At 37.0% G+C, this 16,830-nt stretch overlaps 1 protein-coding gene across 4 annotated transcripts in view; it reads right to left on the bottom strand.

The window, feature by feature from the left end:
• Positions 1–16,830, bottom strand: part of LOC149228263 (fanconi anemia group F protein (FANCF)) — a 529,519-nt gene that overhangs the window by 414,959 nt on the left and 97,730 nt on the right. For all 4 annotated transcript variants that reach the window (XR_016247192.1, XM_089375661.1, XM_089375662.1 and 1 more), the window contains 2 exons: positions 4,595–4,693; positions 3,901–4,490 (listed from right to left, as the gene is read on the bottom strand). Coding sequence is in view for 3 of the 4 variants with exons in the window: in XM_089375661.1 (XP_089231787.1) it covers positions 3,901–4,490; positions 4,595–4,693 (689 nt within the window). In the remaining variant the exon portion in view is untranslated. The remainder of the gene's footprint in view (positions 1–3,900; positions 4,491–4,594; positions 4,694–16,830) is intronic.

Genomic DNA, 16,830 nt, shown 5'->3' with positions numbered 1-16,830 from the left:
ATTACCGAGTCTTTATTCATCATACTCTTCATAAGATCATCATATCTTACTTATTAAGTCCCTGCAACATTTACTGACAAGTACCACCAAGCAAAATATACAAGTACAAAAGCATGAAGACAATTTCATTAATCTATGGAATCTTTAGAGAGAAAAAATTCCTAGGGTTTCCAGATCCAAACCCTAAGTTTCATGATGTTACCTTTCGAAACATCAACTAGGGTTTGAATTTCAAATCCAATTCTCTAGGGATTGTTATTTCTCCTACAAACCCTAGACACCAAAGGCTAGGGTTTGTATGAGGGAACAAAATAGAATAGGGTTAGGGTTTTTGAATAGGGATCTCTAATTTAATATCCATCTAGGGTTTATAATCCTAGATATTCAAAAATCTTCAACAAATATAAGAATACAAACCATAGATTTAAAAGCATATAGCAAAATCCTAATGCATATTTATATATAGACCTTTAAACAAAAACTTCACAAATGAACATGTTAGGTTATGCATACCTTTCAGTAGCCTTACTTACCCTTTTTTGAAAGTAGTTGCTTCCCAAGTTATACTTCCTTCACTGTTGTCTTCAAAATATTCTTCACGGGATCTTTGATTTTATCTTTGTTATTCAGATTCCTTGAAATGATGACAAATGATGTCTAAAGAGTGCTTCTTGACACCTACACTTTCTTCATCCTTCTAGCCCAGGTCTGCGGTCTAATCATAGTGTTTATGACTTATAAAGATGCCCAAAAATATGTTCTTGAATTTGGTACTGCTTTTATAAGGTTCGGTCTTCTTCAAGTTAGCTAGTAGTATACTAGGACTTGTATATGATTTTCAAAGACTTCCTTCCTCCTAGTAGATGAAAATCCTTCAATAGATCTTTAAAAGTCAAATGATGAGACTCCTCTTTTCCTTATGATCTTTGAATCTTCTTCTTGAATCCTTATGAGAGCAATTGACCTTCAAGCTGCCTTTTTCCTTTTTCTACTTCACCTTAGCTCTGATACCATGTTAGAAAATCAGAAAGGTAGAAAGATTTTCTTATCTTGATAATTACTTGTGATTTCTTTGTAATCTTATTAACTTCTTTTATGTCTTCTTTTATCTTCTTATCATCAAGCAACTACCAAAACATAAATGCATGAAGATCAAAACAACAAGGAGACAGGATGTAGGGTCTCAACCAAGGCAAAACCCCTCTTCTAGAGGAAAACCTAAAAATTCTCCTCTCTTCCTTTAAAACCAAATCAAATGAGACGACCAAGATCCTTTGGCAAGACCTCCTCCAACCACCAAGTCATCCTCCCAAGAAAACAATTCTGCACTTTTCGACCTATTTTGCACCTTCGGTTTGTTACCTCAATTCTGCACCTTTGGCAACGTTTTGTACCTGCAGCCCATTCTACACCCAGTTATGTGCCTTCAACCTGTTCCGCACCCGGTTCTGTACCTTCCGCTTGTTCCGCACCAAGTTTTGTACCTTCGACTTTTTCTGCACCCAGTTATGTACCTTCGGCCTATTCTGCACTCAGTTTTCTACCTTCGATAGAAACTTCAAATATGATACTCAAATTTTCTTGGTTGAATCCACAAATAGGTCGAATGCACTTAGTATAAATAGTCTTTTTGTGTGGTCGAATTCCCTTTATGAGGCCGACTTGAACAGAGGGTAGGCAGATTTTGTGGCAGAGTAATATATGACCAATTTACATAAAATAAACTTTCTTTCTTTGACATAATAAGCCCAAGAAGGGTCTAGTACATAATGATAAGGAGAATGACTTATGACAAATCCTAGAAGCACTCAATAGGTGCTTTGACCTAGAAAAAAAATAAAATGAGCATGAAACCCATGCTTTATAAAAATAACTTCTTTTTCTTACTTTTACAAATACATGAATTATATCATGTCATGAGCTAGACAATAATTACGAAGACCGATACTAGTTACATTTGCAACACTCCTCAGCCCTGGAATCCGTTGTCCCTTTCCCTCAGCCCATGTGCCCATATATTATTTTTTTCGGAATATTTTACAAAAGTGAAAAGTGACCAGGCTATTACACATCCAAACATCATTGTGTCTACACTGACTCTCTCCCTACTATGTTTTAGCAATGATGGCCAACTACCCTCAGCCCATGTGCCCATATATTATTTTTTTCGGAATATTTTACAAAAGTGAAAAGTGACCAGGCTATTACACATCCAAACATCATTGTGTCTACACTGACTCTCTCCCTACTATGTTATAGCAATGATGGCCAACTACTAGAGGAGAAATATTTGTTTCTAGCTACAATTAAGAAATATGTTTTCCTACCATGTTGTCAACCTACTTTACAGAGGGTTCCTTACTAATTTTTACACCTTATTCTGTTAGGACACCATTTACGAGAACCGCTGTAAAACTAGAATTATATTTAGAATCTTGTAAAGTAGTAAAGAAAAGCTTCTATTTATAAAAAAGGAATATTCATTGTAGAAAAACTGGCCCAAATACCAAATTGGCAGATTTGCATAAAGACAAGATTATAGATTTTGGAGTATTAATAGCATGCTTTACTGTGTATAATGGCACAAAGAGACTTTGAAAACAATCTCATGCACTTTATGAAAGATACTTATGATATTTAGCAAAAAGGACCCCATTTAAGAGAACTGCTGTCAAAGTAGAGTTAATATTAGAATCTTTTAATTAGTAAAGAACAGTCTCTATTCAGAAATAAAGAAGGAATGTTTATTGTAGAAAAATTGGCCCAAATACCAAATTGAGAGCATTGCATAAAGACAAGAAGATAAACCTGGGACTATTGAGTGCATGCTTTACTGCATATAATGGCACAAATAGACTTTCAAAACCATAGTTTTAAAACTCTGACTCGGATTCGGAACCGGCCGAGGGTCAACTCCAACTCGGACTCCGGCTCGGTATCGACTCGGCCTAGTTGATTTCAATGACTCAATCGTTGTAAAAAATACATTAAATATTTATTTTTTTACGAAAAAACATATTTTTAAAGATTTTCATCATGTTTCCAAACTCAAAGCATTAGAATATAGAAAGAAGACAACATATGATCAAAGTATGCTCATGAATATATCTATTACATCAAAAAGGCACCCAATGCACTGTCCAATACATGTAATATATAGAGATCAGAACAAAAACACATAACCAACGAGGCACTAAATGGCCTCTACAACAAAACATCACTAGTCACTATTGCTAAACAAGGCAAGATCATTTGGTTCAGACTCTGAACCCGAGTCAGATGGGAAAACTCATGGCTCCTCCTCACTACTGCTCCAAAAACCAACTCCAACTCTTCACAAACTCCTCACAAATGCTCACACAAATGCAATGAGATAGCTGTGAGTAAATGTGAGGTGGTTGGGTCACTTTTATGGGGTTGGGTCAGTTTTATAGGCTTGGGAGAGGGGTAGAGGCATTAAGAAAAAAAACCAAAAAAAATTTGAATTTGAAGTCCGAGTTGCCACCTTTTTCCCCACAAACTAGATCGGTCAGTTTAAGATAGGCTCGGTCGAACTGGCCAGTCCGTTACCGAACTGGACGAATCGGTGTCCGGCTCGGCCGGTTCGGTAACGGACCGACTGTCGGACCAGTTTTTCTACCTAGCCGACCCGGGCAGGGGTCTAGCTCAGTCTACCAAGCCGAATCCGATTCGGACCGGCCTAGTTTTAAAACATTGTTCAAAACAATCTCATGCACTTTGTGAAAAATACTTATAAACTTTTACAACAAGTATGTGATATTCTGAAAGGATAAAATAGAATCTTCACCCAAAGTTTGAATGAAGTACAATGCACATATAAAGTTACAATACAGTTTTTTCATACATCTTCTATGATGAATACCAACCCGCCAGATTTACCTTGAAGAATTTACAGAGCTGGGGTCATCTTGCCATATGTGATTCTCAGACCCGACTTTATTTTGCAAGACTGACTCAGACAGAGCCTTTAATCCATTCTGAAGTGATATAATGCAAGCACTTGCAGCATGCCTCTTTATAATTTCTTCAATTACATAATTTGTGAGTTGGTGGCTGGAGTTTTTCCTAGCCCCTGCCCCCCCAACATGATAAACTGATTCAAAATCAATTTCAGTTTGTTTAGACTCTCCCTGGGCGTTTTGAGGTTCATCCACAGCTTCTTTCCCCAGTGCACTAGGACCAGGTGAAATGACAACTTCATCCTCTTTGAAATTACTACTTCGCCTGTTAATAGAAACTGAAGTACCACCCTGTTTGGCTATTTTCAATTCATTTCCTACAGATATGCAACCTTCTTCAGAAAGCAAGGCTGCCTTGGAATGATCTCTAAGATTATTTGGATCCATTTCACCGACTACAGTGAATACAGCAGTAAGTTGATTATCTGTAAGTTTGACTGCCTGTAGTAGACTCCCCAAAATCATTTTTCTGGACTCTGCAAGAGTTGAAAATGATAACTGAGGCAGGCCCTGCAGTTTTTCCAAGCAAATTCAATTATCCCAAGTCAATTTACAAAAGAAAAAACACTGGCATGCAAACCCCCGAAATAAAATAAAAATGTAAAGCATTCTGCCTTTGGGAAGACAGGGTCAGATGTCAGTTGAGATAAAGCCATGTCAAGTGCTTGCTTGGATTGCTTTCCTTCTTCTGATGCAGGAATCTTCCCCAAGACCTGAGAGGTAGACAAAAAAAATGAATCATATCGTAAATCGCAATCACCAATCTCAATTCATATTTCTCAAATGATATCATCCTAAACTCTTGTCAAAGAGCTTATCACTCTTTACTACACCCCAAAGAGACACTAATTTCAACATACAATTTCTACCAGTTATACTATTAAAAAACTCCTGAAGAATAATTATTTTACTAAAATTCTAACAAATACAAAATCACATCCAAAGTGAAGCTCAAGAGAAATATGAAAATTTGCTTTATATTTACACTTAAAAGCCTGGACTTGTTTAAAATTAAAAGTAAACCTAAGACACATGACACATCCCCCTAGGGCTACATGTCAAAGACTCGAAATACATGAGATGTGACATGTTGCTTTCACGTGTTGGACACAAGTTTGGTACCTGTCCTGTTTCAGGACATGTGTCAAACTCATGTTAACAATATGCCCTAGCATGTCCCAATGTGTCGAACGTAAGCACAAGAAGGGAATCCATAGGGAGCAAAACATAGTTAGAAAAACAAACTTTCTCTTCTTTTTTTCGCATTCAACCACAGGAAAATGCTCTAACATTACGTAGGTGAAGGAGGAAAAACAAATTTGAAGGGATTCCGAGAGATTTGAAGGCATCCTAACTTCCTAGATTTGTCATTTCTTCAACAGAAGCATTCTTCTTCATTCAAACTGTTACCCACTACAATGATGATTATGATTCAGTGCACTTTTCCATATATGACAGATATTTGCAGGTGTTTCAAGCCAATTGACTGTTGTCATCCTGAGACATTTTATGGATGCACGCTTTTCCTGGAATTACCCTTATGGTTCTTATTGAACTGACTAACTGCTCAACAATTGGGTGTGTGATGTCTAGAAAAAGGTGGATAGTGCGAAGTGATTGGTTCAATATTTTGATGGTGTTTTGAGGCTGTATCATGTTTAGCATGGAGATCACAGATTTAGAGTTCGACTGATGGTTTCATTGTGTATTGGTTACGAGAGTATATACCACATTGTTCCCATTCTCTTACATGTTGATCATCACTATATTCACATGGTTCCAATCATTATTATGGTTTATGACTATGGTTTGGTGTGGCTCTGATCCTCATCTGTGAGCATCCCTAGCTATCCAAAGTTTACTAACACTTGATGCACTTTATTATGAGGACTATAACATTTAGAGGAGCATTGCCCTTGTACACACACGTTGAGGTTGATTATAGAAATTTAATTGCTATTTTGACCTTGTTTTGACTAGATGGAGGCTTGTAGCATGAGCACCCTAGCTTAGTGGGCTTGATTTCACACTTGTTTGGGTTATGGTGATGTGGACTAGCTTATCAGGTGGAGCTCTCACCCTTTTGGCACATATCTTGAGGTGCTCACCTATTTTACCATTATTTTATTACTAGTTGTTGGGGCTGCCCCCTCTGATTGGTAGTTGGTTCGATGTTTAACCACCTTTGCACATGATGGAAGAGGGTTTGACACTTTCTATCTTGGATATAGTCGTTGACACAGTTTTGGGGAGGTTTATTACAAAATAGCATCCAAGGCTAGGTTGATAATATGATATAGTTGTTGGTATAGTTTGGGGAGGTTTATTACAAAATAGCATCCAAAGCTAGGTTGATAACTTGATATAGTCGTTGGTGTTGAAGAAAGTGTAACTAGGTTCGGTCTTCATAAATGTAATTTTGATATTTGTATTTATACAAGAAAAGAAATATTATTTTTGTTATATTTATCAATGAGTTTCTTGCTCATTGAAATAGGTCTAGCACATGTCAAAGTGCTATAGGTAAGTCAAAGAGTCAAAATAAAATGTTGAAGACCCTTAAGGGCATGTTACACCATGTATATTTATGTATTAGAGTCAAAGATATCCCTCCAAGCAAAGTCACAAGTCCTCTCCATGCAACGACATCACCAAAGAAGCAAAAACGAAGTGGAAAAGTCAAGTCGGCCTAAAGGAGGGACAGTCCTCTATATATAGAGGTTGTCCACTCCTCCAACGACAAGCAACAACTACCTCTGAAATCAGCGAAGAAGATAACCAAGAAAAGGGTGAGAGAAGTCGAGCATAAGGAGCCTCTAGTGCAGCGAAGAAGAAGGAGACTAAACCGAAGTTTAGAGGGCTGATTTAAGGGTGAATTACAGTCACACGTGCAAGAAAAGGAGGGCAGTCTGCGGTCACTACAGCAGCAATATCACAGTCATATATTTCTCTTTGTTTGGGCTAGAAACTTAGGCCTATAAGGCCTCCTACTCAAGCGAAGAAGAGGCTCTCCCAAGCGAAGGTAAAAGGAGTCAAATACACAAGGAAACCTCCCACACATGTAAGAAACTAGGGCTGCAGTGCTGTCATATCAAGTCTGCAACTACACATCAAGAAGGTGCTCGGTTGGTCAAGAGAAGGAAGGCATCTCCATAAGTGAAGGACCTCACTAAGGATCAAAGATAAAGTATCTCTTCTAGAGCTCACATAACAAGGTCTATCACCAGTTGCCAGAAGAAGGAGGACAAAGTGCCGGGGAACGAAGTGCCGGAAGAAGGAGGACGAAGTGCCGAGAAACAAAGTGCTGGAAGAAGGAAGGACTTGACTTGTGCTTGGAGGATATTCTTGTCAAGGGTCTAGGGTTTGGCATTGATCAATAGAAGCTTCAATAAGAGAAATTTACGAAAGGGTTTTCCTCTCTAAGAGAGAGAGGTTTTGCCCTAGTAGAGAGCCAATATCTTGTGTTCTTGTTTCTTGTGTTTTTGATAGCAGTTTGATGAAGTAAACACACATACAATAATAATAAGAGAAGAAGATCAAGCTAACAAGTTAAATTGAAAAAGTGCTTCACAAATTGTTATCAAGTTTAGAAGAATCCTACTATATCTAATTGCCCTAGATCCTTCAACAGTTGCCACAGTTTTAGAGAGGTTTATTACCCTGTGAGCCATGCATTAGAGTTGGTTATGAGATCAACCTCGCCTTGGATGCTATTTTGCGAATGTTTCTAAACTTGGCATCTAATCAACCTCTTGTTTTGAAGGTCAATCCTCTTGATGAAGATCCATTGCATATTGTTTCATGATTTGGAGGCCCACACATGCAACTTTCTGATTGATTTTGCACATTATTCCATGGATCAATTTCCTTTGGAGGAGATTAAGGAGGAAGTTCAATCTTTGACCATGATCTTTCACCTATTTGGAGGATGTGTCCCACTTCTCTTATAGATCATCTTGATGGAGAACATGTGACATTGCCACCCATATTTTATTACTTATTTGAATTGTCCATGTTGCTACCCTACATACACACCTAAGCTAATGCTGGGAAAATCCTCAACCACACTAGGTGTGGCCTTGGTGGCAAAGCTCAGAATTGGGGTTGTCACCTAATCCGAATACTCTCCATCTAGGCTCTCTCCTAGCTAAAGCCAAGGGGGGTAGACCCTAAGGAAGTTTTCTAAGGAAAGCTTGCTAAACCTAACAAGTTCTAGGAGATGATTAGTTAACCAATTAAAGCATCAACCATTCAAAGACTTGAAATGTAACTTGAAGCAAGGAATTAAACTAGCAAGTATAAATAAATCATGAGCATATAATTAACATCAACATGTAAATAGATCAAAATGATTCAACAATATATCCTGCAAGGAAAATTGATGTAAGTAGACCAGTGCCAATAAATATAATCTTGCAAGAAATAATATGAAATATGCTCAAAAGTAAATGACAATACTTGCAATAATGGAAATGCTTTCAAGATACACAAGTACAATGAAATGAGAAGCTGCAAGACAAGTGTTAGTAAATCAAATCAAGACTACAATTACAAGATATTAGATACAACTTTGAAAAGATGAGCAACTTAAATGAAAATGGAACTTGCAAGTAAAATAAGGCTTGTACTTGGAAATGAATATGCTCACATATGATGTAAATGATATAGCATCCAATGGAAATTCAAGATAAACACATGAGCATGAACTAACAAGATACAAGAATGTAAATGAAGTACTTGCAAATGAAATAAATGTAAGTGCTCACAATCCAATTTGCATGTATTTGAGAAAGAGCTTAAAAGAAATGATCACAATTGCATGCAAGGTAACCCAAAGTTGTAGAAGTGAGTGTGTGAAGTAAGTGTTCTTGGTTGATTTTATTAAAGGCCTATCTAAGGTGTTACTCCTTCTCAAATCCTTCACCCTTGTATGGATAGAGGTTGTTGCAAGGGGCCTCAAGTAGAGAAGCTTAGCTTCATTACCAAAGATCCACCTAGTCCCTCAAGTCAACCTACATGCCACCATTCCAACGCAGGACTTAGCCATACCCTAACTGCATGATCATGCATTTTAACCTTTTCTCCAAACTTAGACTTGGGATCTTCAAAGAAGATTTCCTAAAATGTCTATTCAACCAAGACTTATGTCTTGGAGGTAAATTTTAGAAGGATTGCAAAATTGCAAGTGTAAGTGAGATGTAAATGATCAAATTTGATTGCAAGTAAAAGTAGTATTTCAAGATGGCTCAAAATAACTTCATAAAGATACCAATCCACAAATGATTACACTATACTTGCATGAAGATGAAATGAACTTATGATGAAAAATACTAGTTGAAACTAGATGACAAAATCAGAAAATTATATCAAAATGGAAACCACATTAGCATGTAAAGTGACTTTGCATGTCAATAGAAAGAACTACAAATGAGATGTAACAACCCATTAATAAAATTTTGGACCTTAAAATTTTATAAATATATATCTATGTATTAAAATTTATAAAGTATGTGGTTAAAACCTTATAATATGAATTTATAAATTATATTAATTAATTTTATATCATACATAATTTAAATATTATAAAATATACTTATATCATATATAGTTTAAACATTATGAAATATACTTTACATCATATAGTATTTAAATGTTATAATATATATATACCTTAAAGCTTTATAGCATGTATAATATAAACGTTATACATTATGTTATTAAAACTTTATAAACATCATGATGAAAGTTATAAAGGTATCAGTTTAAAAACGTATAACGTATGCTGAAGTGTGATATTCATAAATGTCGGCTGCCCTAAAAATCACCTTATCCCAGCCATTAATAAAGTCGAGGAATCAGCTGAACATTGATTGCTAAACGCAGAAGTCAGTGGAAAATATCCGAGAACCTTGAATGCAAGAAAGGCGGTGGCTGCAAGTGGGAGGGCGGCCACCGCCAGACCAGGGGTTAAATAGAAGGGTCTGAACCTGAAGAAGGGGGGAAAAAACCAGAGAATTAAGGATTCATCAGCAGGAAACCAGGAGAAGTAACTTTGCAGTGGAAGAGTCTTGAGTGATCTGAGTTCTGGGCACGGAGGGACAGAGAGCCTCTGTGGAGAGCTTCTCTGGATTGAGCAACCAGGTTGCTCATTCTGGTAGGGTGGTATTGGCCATCCCGAAATTGGATCAAATCAGTCAGCAGTTCAGGAGTACCAGTTCAGCAGCGGAATCGGAAGTCAGCCAGCAGCTCAGGTAGGTACAGATTACAGTTTCATACATTACTGTTTTCAAATTTTATGAGTATTTCTTTTTATGGTTGCTGTAATGCGAAATTAGGGTGCTACATGAGAGCTACAAATGAAATAACACCGTTATGGGCATTTAAATGGACTATATCAGCTGCAAATAAATCAGATTTGCAATGAGTAGATGAGCAATATAAAACACAAATTGCAAGTGCTAAATTAGCTTAATAAAAGTGTGAATTAGTGAAAAACATGAGCAAGTAAATGAGTGAAATGAAATGGATCTAGGCTACTTGCAAGAGTGAAAAGAGAACTTGAAAATGCAAAGCAAGAAACCAATCACCAATGCTACCTCCTACTAAATGAGGAGATTGGGATGCCAAGGGGAAATCCCCAAGCTCCCTCAAGACGAAAGATTTACTTTTATTATTTAGACAAGAAGCCCTCTTATAGAGAAATGAGGGACTTTGAGGCTTGAGGAGAGTTTACAACAAGCTCAAGAGAGCAAACTACTCTTCCTCAAGATCGAATACAAAATACAAAGAATGAGAAACTACAATTTTATTGCAAAGTTACAACTCAAGAGTGCCTCAAAGAGGCAACTTGCATTCCTCAAGGGGATCAAACTTGATGGCTCAATTTCTCAAACTTCTAGAGGAATTCGTAATATCCCCAATTTTGATTTTTCATTTGAGGGGATTAACGGAGTTTATTGGGGAGGTGCTAAGCATAGCACAATTTTGTAATCTGGACATCAGAGACACTTTTGGTGCATGGGACTTCAGAGAAATAGAAAATTACAGCTCTAGTGGAATGTGTTGAAATATGTAACTAGGTTCAGTGTTCATAATGACACATATAATCATGATTTTATGTAATGAAAAAATAAATTAGATATGTTTTCTTGAGGCATGGGTTCATGCTCAAGAGGAATTTATTTTATAGGACAAACTCCCATTGAGAGCTTCTAGGGTTTATGAGTCATTGTCATGTATGAATGACCCATTTGGGCATGTTACATATTGTAAAAAGAATTTATTTGAGTCAAAGTCAAGTCAAAGAACCCTCCAAGACCAAGTCATGATGCAATATTCAAGTTGGCCTAAAAGGAGCAATTCAACCCAATGAGAAGCCTATATAAAGAAGACATCGACTTCACTTGGAAGACACACTTCACTCACACAAGTTCGATCACAAGAAAGGAAAAGAGTGCCAAGAAGAAGAGGATGAAGGAGGAAGAGAAAATCGTGTTTTTGGAATTGTTTCTAAGCTACCTCTCTCCACAAATGTGAAGGAATTCGGGTTCATACTGCTACAAAAAAAGCCGAGTTGCAGAAATGAAGTTAGGTCATCAAGAAGAGCCATTCTAGAAGTTGAATTCTCTAGGAGAGAGAATCTACCCAAGCAAAGGAGAAAGGAACAAGATCACACCATCATTTCTCACACGTGCTAGGGTTAGGGCTTTTGCAAAAGAAGTTGTTGGGCAGGTCGAAGTTACAGAAGAAGTTGTTGGGTAGGTCGAAGTTGCAGAAGAAGTTGTTGTGCAGGTTGAAGTCACTGAAGAAGTTGTTGGGCAAGTCGAAGATGCAGAAGAAGTTGTTAGGCAGGTTGAAGTTACAGAAGAAGCTGCTGGGCAAGTCGAAGTTGCAGAAGAAGCTGTTAGGCAAGTTGAAGTCGCAGAAGAAGCTGTTGGAAGTCAGAATTTACGAAAGTTGTTAGAAGCAAGGTTTGACTCAATGTTGGACGAAGCGGGGACGCAGAAGCGTCATTTCCCAAAAATCTAGGAAGCGAAGCGTCTCGGAAGCATCTACTATATATATATATATATATATATATATTGCATTTATATTAAAAAAAACATCCAAAATACCAAATTAGTTGTAGAAGACATAAAAACATGCATATTTTTACATAAATCAAGATAGATATGGCATCCATTGTACATCAATGATTAATTATTCTAGCATCAACCATCTAGAATCTACTTGTCTAGCCTTTGCCTCTACTTCAATTCTATAGGGATATTAGTCAACATTGCCTAATTTTGATCAAACAGCTTAATCCAAGCCTTATAATATGGTAGAGAAAGCTTAACATGCCTGATCAATGATTTTGACTTGAGTGAAGGGTACATAATTGCTAAGGCCATGACAAAGAAGTTCAACAATCAAAAACACTAACACTAGGGTACATATAGGGCTCAGTGCTCTTGATTAAATGCCAATCACATGCCCTCATACATGATTTAATCCAATGAAACGCCACAATCCCATAGATCCTGAAAACTCTTAAGTCCGCTGAATTTTGAATGGGATATGAAATTGTATTTTCTCCATATGAAGTCTGATGAGGTTGGAACCACTCAAAAACATCCTGAGTCATTTCATGGTAATGTTAAAAATTTAAGTAAAAGGATGGAAATGAAAATAAAGGAGAATGTCACTTTTACTTTCAAAATTTAACATTACCATTAGGGAGCATCTAGGAAGCATCTAGGGAGCATCAAGCGACACCTTGGGACGATTCGGAAAGTGTCGTTCCTCACATAACAGTTTGAAATTTCCAAAAAAAAAACAAAAAAAGCCTAGTGAAACCGTTTGAACCATCCACCTTCTCTCGGATCCGCTCGAGATCCGCGATGGATAGACGCCTGAACCTCCACAGATCCGCACCCGATCTTTTCCAGATCTACGGATCGGGCAGCAAGAACCGCAGATCGGGCGCCCACAAATCCAATTTTCCAACAATCACCAAAAAAAGGCGGAACTGCATATCCATCGAAGGATCAGTGGCAGATCCATACGTGACACAGTTTTGCCTCCAGATCCTTGGGGGGGGCGGCCCTTGCAACACTAGTCAACTTTGACTTGGTCTTGGAGGTTCTTGGTCAAGGGTCAAAGGTCTTGGAATTTGTCAATTGGAGGCCTATAAGAAGAGAAAGAATTCTGGTGGGTTTTCCTCTCAAGTTGGAGAGGTTTTGGCCCTAGCTCATCACCTACATCTTGTGCCCTATTGTAACGACCCACCCCAGATTACGAACAGAATAAGAGTATTAGCATCCATATGAAGCATGCATATGATAGCTACATATGAATGCATCACATGCATTGCACTAGTATACTTACTAATTGATTATGAAGGATGTCTAAATAAAGGATACTTACTAATTGATTATGAATGATGTCTAAATAAAGGATAAACGAATTAATTATTTAAAAAAAAATACTAGATTGAATACCTAAACCATTAAGAAGGTAGATCTTGTCCTAAACATGACATTCTCAAAAATAGTAAATATCTCTTTATTATTTTAGTTATTGAATAGTATTAATACGTATCATTTTGCAACTTAATTATTCTTTCAACTATTATGGATCACAGAAGCCTCAATTCAACTATTAATTATTCTTATTAAAAACCCATGTCATTAATGTATATAAATTATTTGTTTGAAATAATCATATAATTAACCAAAAGCTTATTTAAATGATAATTTAATTCAATTAAAATAAATAAAATAATTCATTTATATGTTAAAATAAAGCAATTGCTTAAAAATAAAACAAATTAATTAAAATAGAAATATAATAAAATAAAATATTACTAATTCCTAAATCTGGAAAGGAACCATTCAACGCTTCATTTAAAGGAAGAATATAACCGCCTCTAGCCAAAACAATAAAGGTCTAGAAGGTACGAGGATTGCAACGAAAGGAAGCATGAGCGAGTGTAAGGGAGGAGGAGGCCGACAGCGAGGTCGTTGAAGGCGGTGGCTTTAAACATATAAGGAACGAAAGAGGGCTGAAGAAAAACACCATTTTTTTCTGACTGTGGGAAATTCTTTTTGAGTTTGAGAGAGACAGAGCAGGAAGTTCTAACAGAGTGACAGACATTGAGCTTGATTGTTCTTGGGGTTTTGGGTGTGGGGGCCAAAAGACTTATCTTCTGGATTTGGGGACCGTATAGGCAGACCCTAGATAGTCTAGGAGGAAAAAGAGCGGTTTGGTAATTGCAGCACCAGGAACAACACTCCAAAACACCTTCGACCGATTTCCAGGTATTCTCCTGCAATTTAAATTTTCTTTAAATTCTAGTTACTGTCTGTAAAGTTAAGACTTTATATTCTTTGGTTAAAATTACACAGTTAGGGCTTTACACCTATTGTCTTATTGTTCTTTATGGTTTGGTAGTTGTTTGATGAAAAGAATACTAATAATAATCAAGTGAAAGAAAAAGCTAATCAAGAAAAGTAAAAAGACACCACAAACAATTATCAAAGAAAAGAGAAATCACCTTCACTTGTTGCCCCTATATTTCTCAACATGGTTTCAGAGCTAAGGTGACAAGTCAAGGAAGGGCAGCTTAAAGAAGGACACTCAAGGGCCGAAACACTAGAAGATCATCAAAAGCATCAATCATCAAAGAAGTTTCTAAAGAAGACCTCAAAACCCTAGTTCGTTCAAATAAGGACTCTACACTTCAAGCATTCTTGGGAACCTCGCTCAACCATCACATCGAGAAGAAGGAGACCTCAAAAGACCCTACCTCTACTCAAATTAAGAAGAACCTCAAATTGAAGCATCTGGAAGTCTACACATCCAAGGGAAGCAAGAAGAGAGGTGTTATCATCATCATCAAGGATTCAAGGTGATCTCCCTCTCCTTGAGTCAAGGATCACTTTTGAAGGAAGACATCTTCATCAAGAAGTCATCCTCCACTATCAATATCATCATCAAAATCAAGAAGGTAGTAGGTTGAAGATATTGTCATCAAGGAGTATCTTCACAAGTAAGTATCTTCACAACAAGTTGGTTGGGGCATCAAACTTTCTTGCATGGAAGAAGAGAACAGATTTGATCCTTATAGAAAATGACGTTGTGGATCATGTTAAGGACTCAATCACTAAACCTCCAAAGGAAGAAGCTCAAGCACTTGCAAAGTACATGAAAGGGGAAGTAAGGGCACAAAGGATTCTCATAAAATCCATCAAAGATCCCCTCATTCCCTATGTATCAAAGTTAGAAACATCAAAAGAAATATACGACAAACTTGTAGAATTGTTCTTCGTAAGCACTGTAGGAGAAGTGGTCTCATTAAGACAAGAACTCTACATGATGAAGATATCAAAAGCAGAAGGAATAGCCTCATACTTTATGAGGGTGTCAGAAATTAGAGACCAACTACAAGAGTTGGGAGAAATAATGTCTGATAAGGAAATGACAACTATAGTGCCCAATGCACTACTAGAGAAATGGGGCAACTTTACATCAAGCATCTATGGAAAGAAGGAAGCTAACCCCATTCAATGAACTTTGGTCAATATGCAAAATTGAAGAAACCATGCTGAAGGCAAAAAATGATGTAGGATCAAGAAAGCAAACACAAGCATTTGCTGTCATGGCTAAGAGAAAAGGGAAGTTTGGTCCTCAAAAAAGGAAGAAGAATATGGCCAAGGTCCAATGCTATGCCTATCAAGAATATGGGCACTACAAGAGAGATTGTCCCAAACTCAAAAAGGACAAAAACAAAAGAGAAAGGGAAGAAGTCCATATCAATGAAGAAGTGGAAGAAGCTGAAAATAAGAAATCAAAGGAGGAAGTAAAAGATCTCCACTATTATTCATTATTGAAATAATCTTCTCCACCTAGTTCTTTTCGAGTTTTGTAAAGTATAGCTTTCATAGTAGAAAGCATTAGAAGCATGGTAGGATTCATCATTTTAGGAGATGGCATTATAGCATACAATGGAAACAAGAGTTCATGACATCAAAATAAGCTTGAAACATAGCTGAAGTAGAAGACTGTGGTAGTCATCATTAGAAGGAAGTAGCTCTTGGTAACCTCACTAGAAGCATAAGTAGTACTTATGAAAGAAGTCATCTAATGTAGAGCTCATCATACGTCATTGGAAATTAGCATTTGCAAGATGAGGATAATCAAGATCTTCCATTGGAATCTTCATTAGAAGGTCCATCTCTTGAAAGAAGCAAGTGTCTCACTAAGAATACCACCTTGGATGGGATTCACTATTTAGAAGAATGATGGTATAATGACAAAGGAATGCAGCATGTCGAGATGGTTGAAATACTCTCAATCAAGGAAAGGAAATTGTTGAAGGAAGTCTAGATGACCAAAAGAAGAAAAGAGGTATGTATGCATATGTTTGATAAGTTAGGTCATGTCATCATATAGTTGCAAATAACTGGATACTTTACCTCATGAGTATGATCAAAAGAAAGGTTTCTCTTTTGTTAGAAAGATGCATTGAAGGCATGATTCACTTATTGCCTAGATGAAATCAACATAATATGTCCTCGTATGAATAATGAAATATGAGGTGGTTGACAAAGATGAAGGAACTATGACTAGAAGTTCCTGGGAAGAAATATGTGAATAAAGAAAAGAGATTGTGAAAGATGCAACTATGGTCACCTAGAAAAGGCAATCAACATCCAATGACTAGAAGAATTGGCCATGATATCTCCATCGAAAAGATATGAAGACCTTGGGAGAGTCTGGAAAGAATGAAGACCCTTGACAATTGAATATCTCAAAGATGTGTCAATATATATGCAGGATGTTGATATTGCAACAAGCGAATGTCATG

Source organism: Pinus tabuliformis, chromosome J (assembly GCF_031772625.1).
Source record: "Pinus tabuliformis cultivar Carrire ecotype Pingquan chromosome J, CPIR1, whole genome shotgun sequence".
NCBI classification, from domain to species: Eukaryota; Viridiplantae; Streptophyta; class Pinopsida; order Pinales; family Pinaceae; genus Pinus; species Pinus tabuliformis.
Note: the sequence above shows the minus strand (reverse complement) of the source record. Positions and strands in the feature narration are given on the sequence as shown.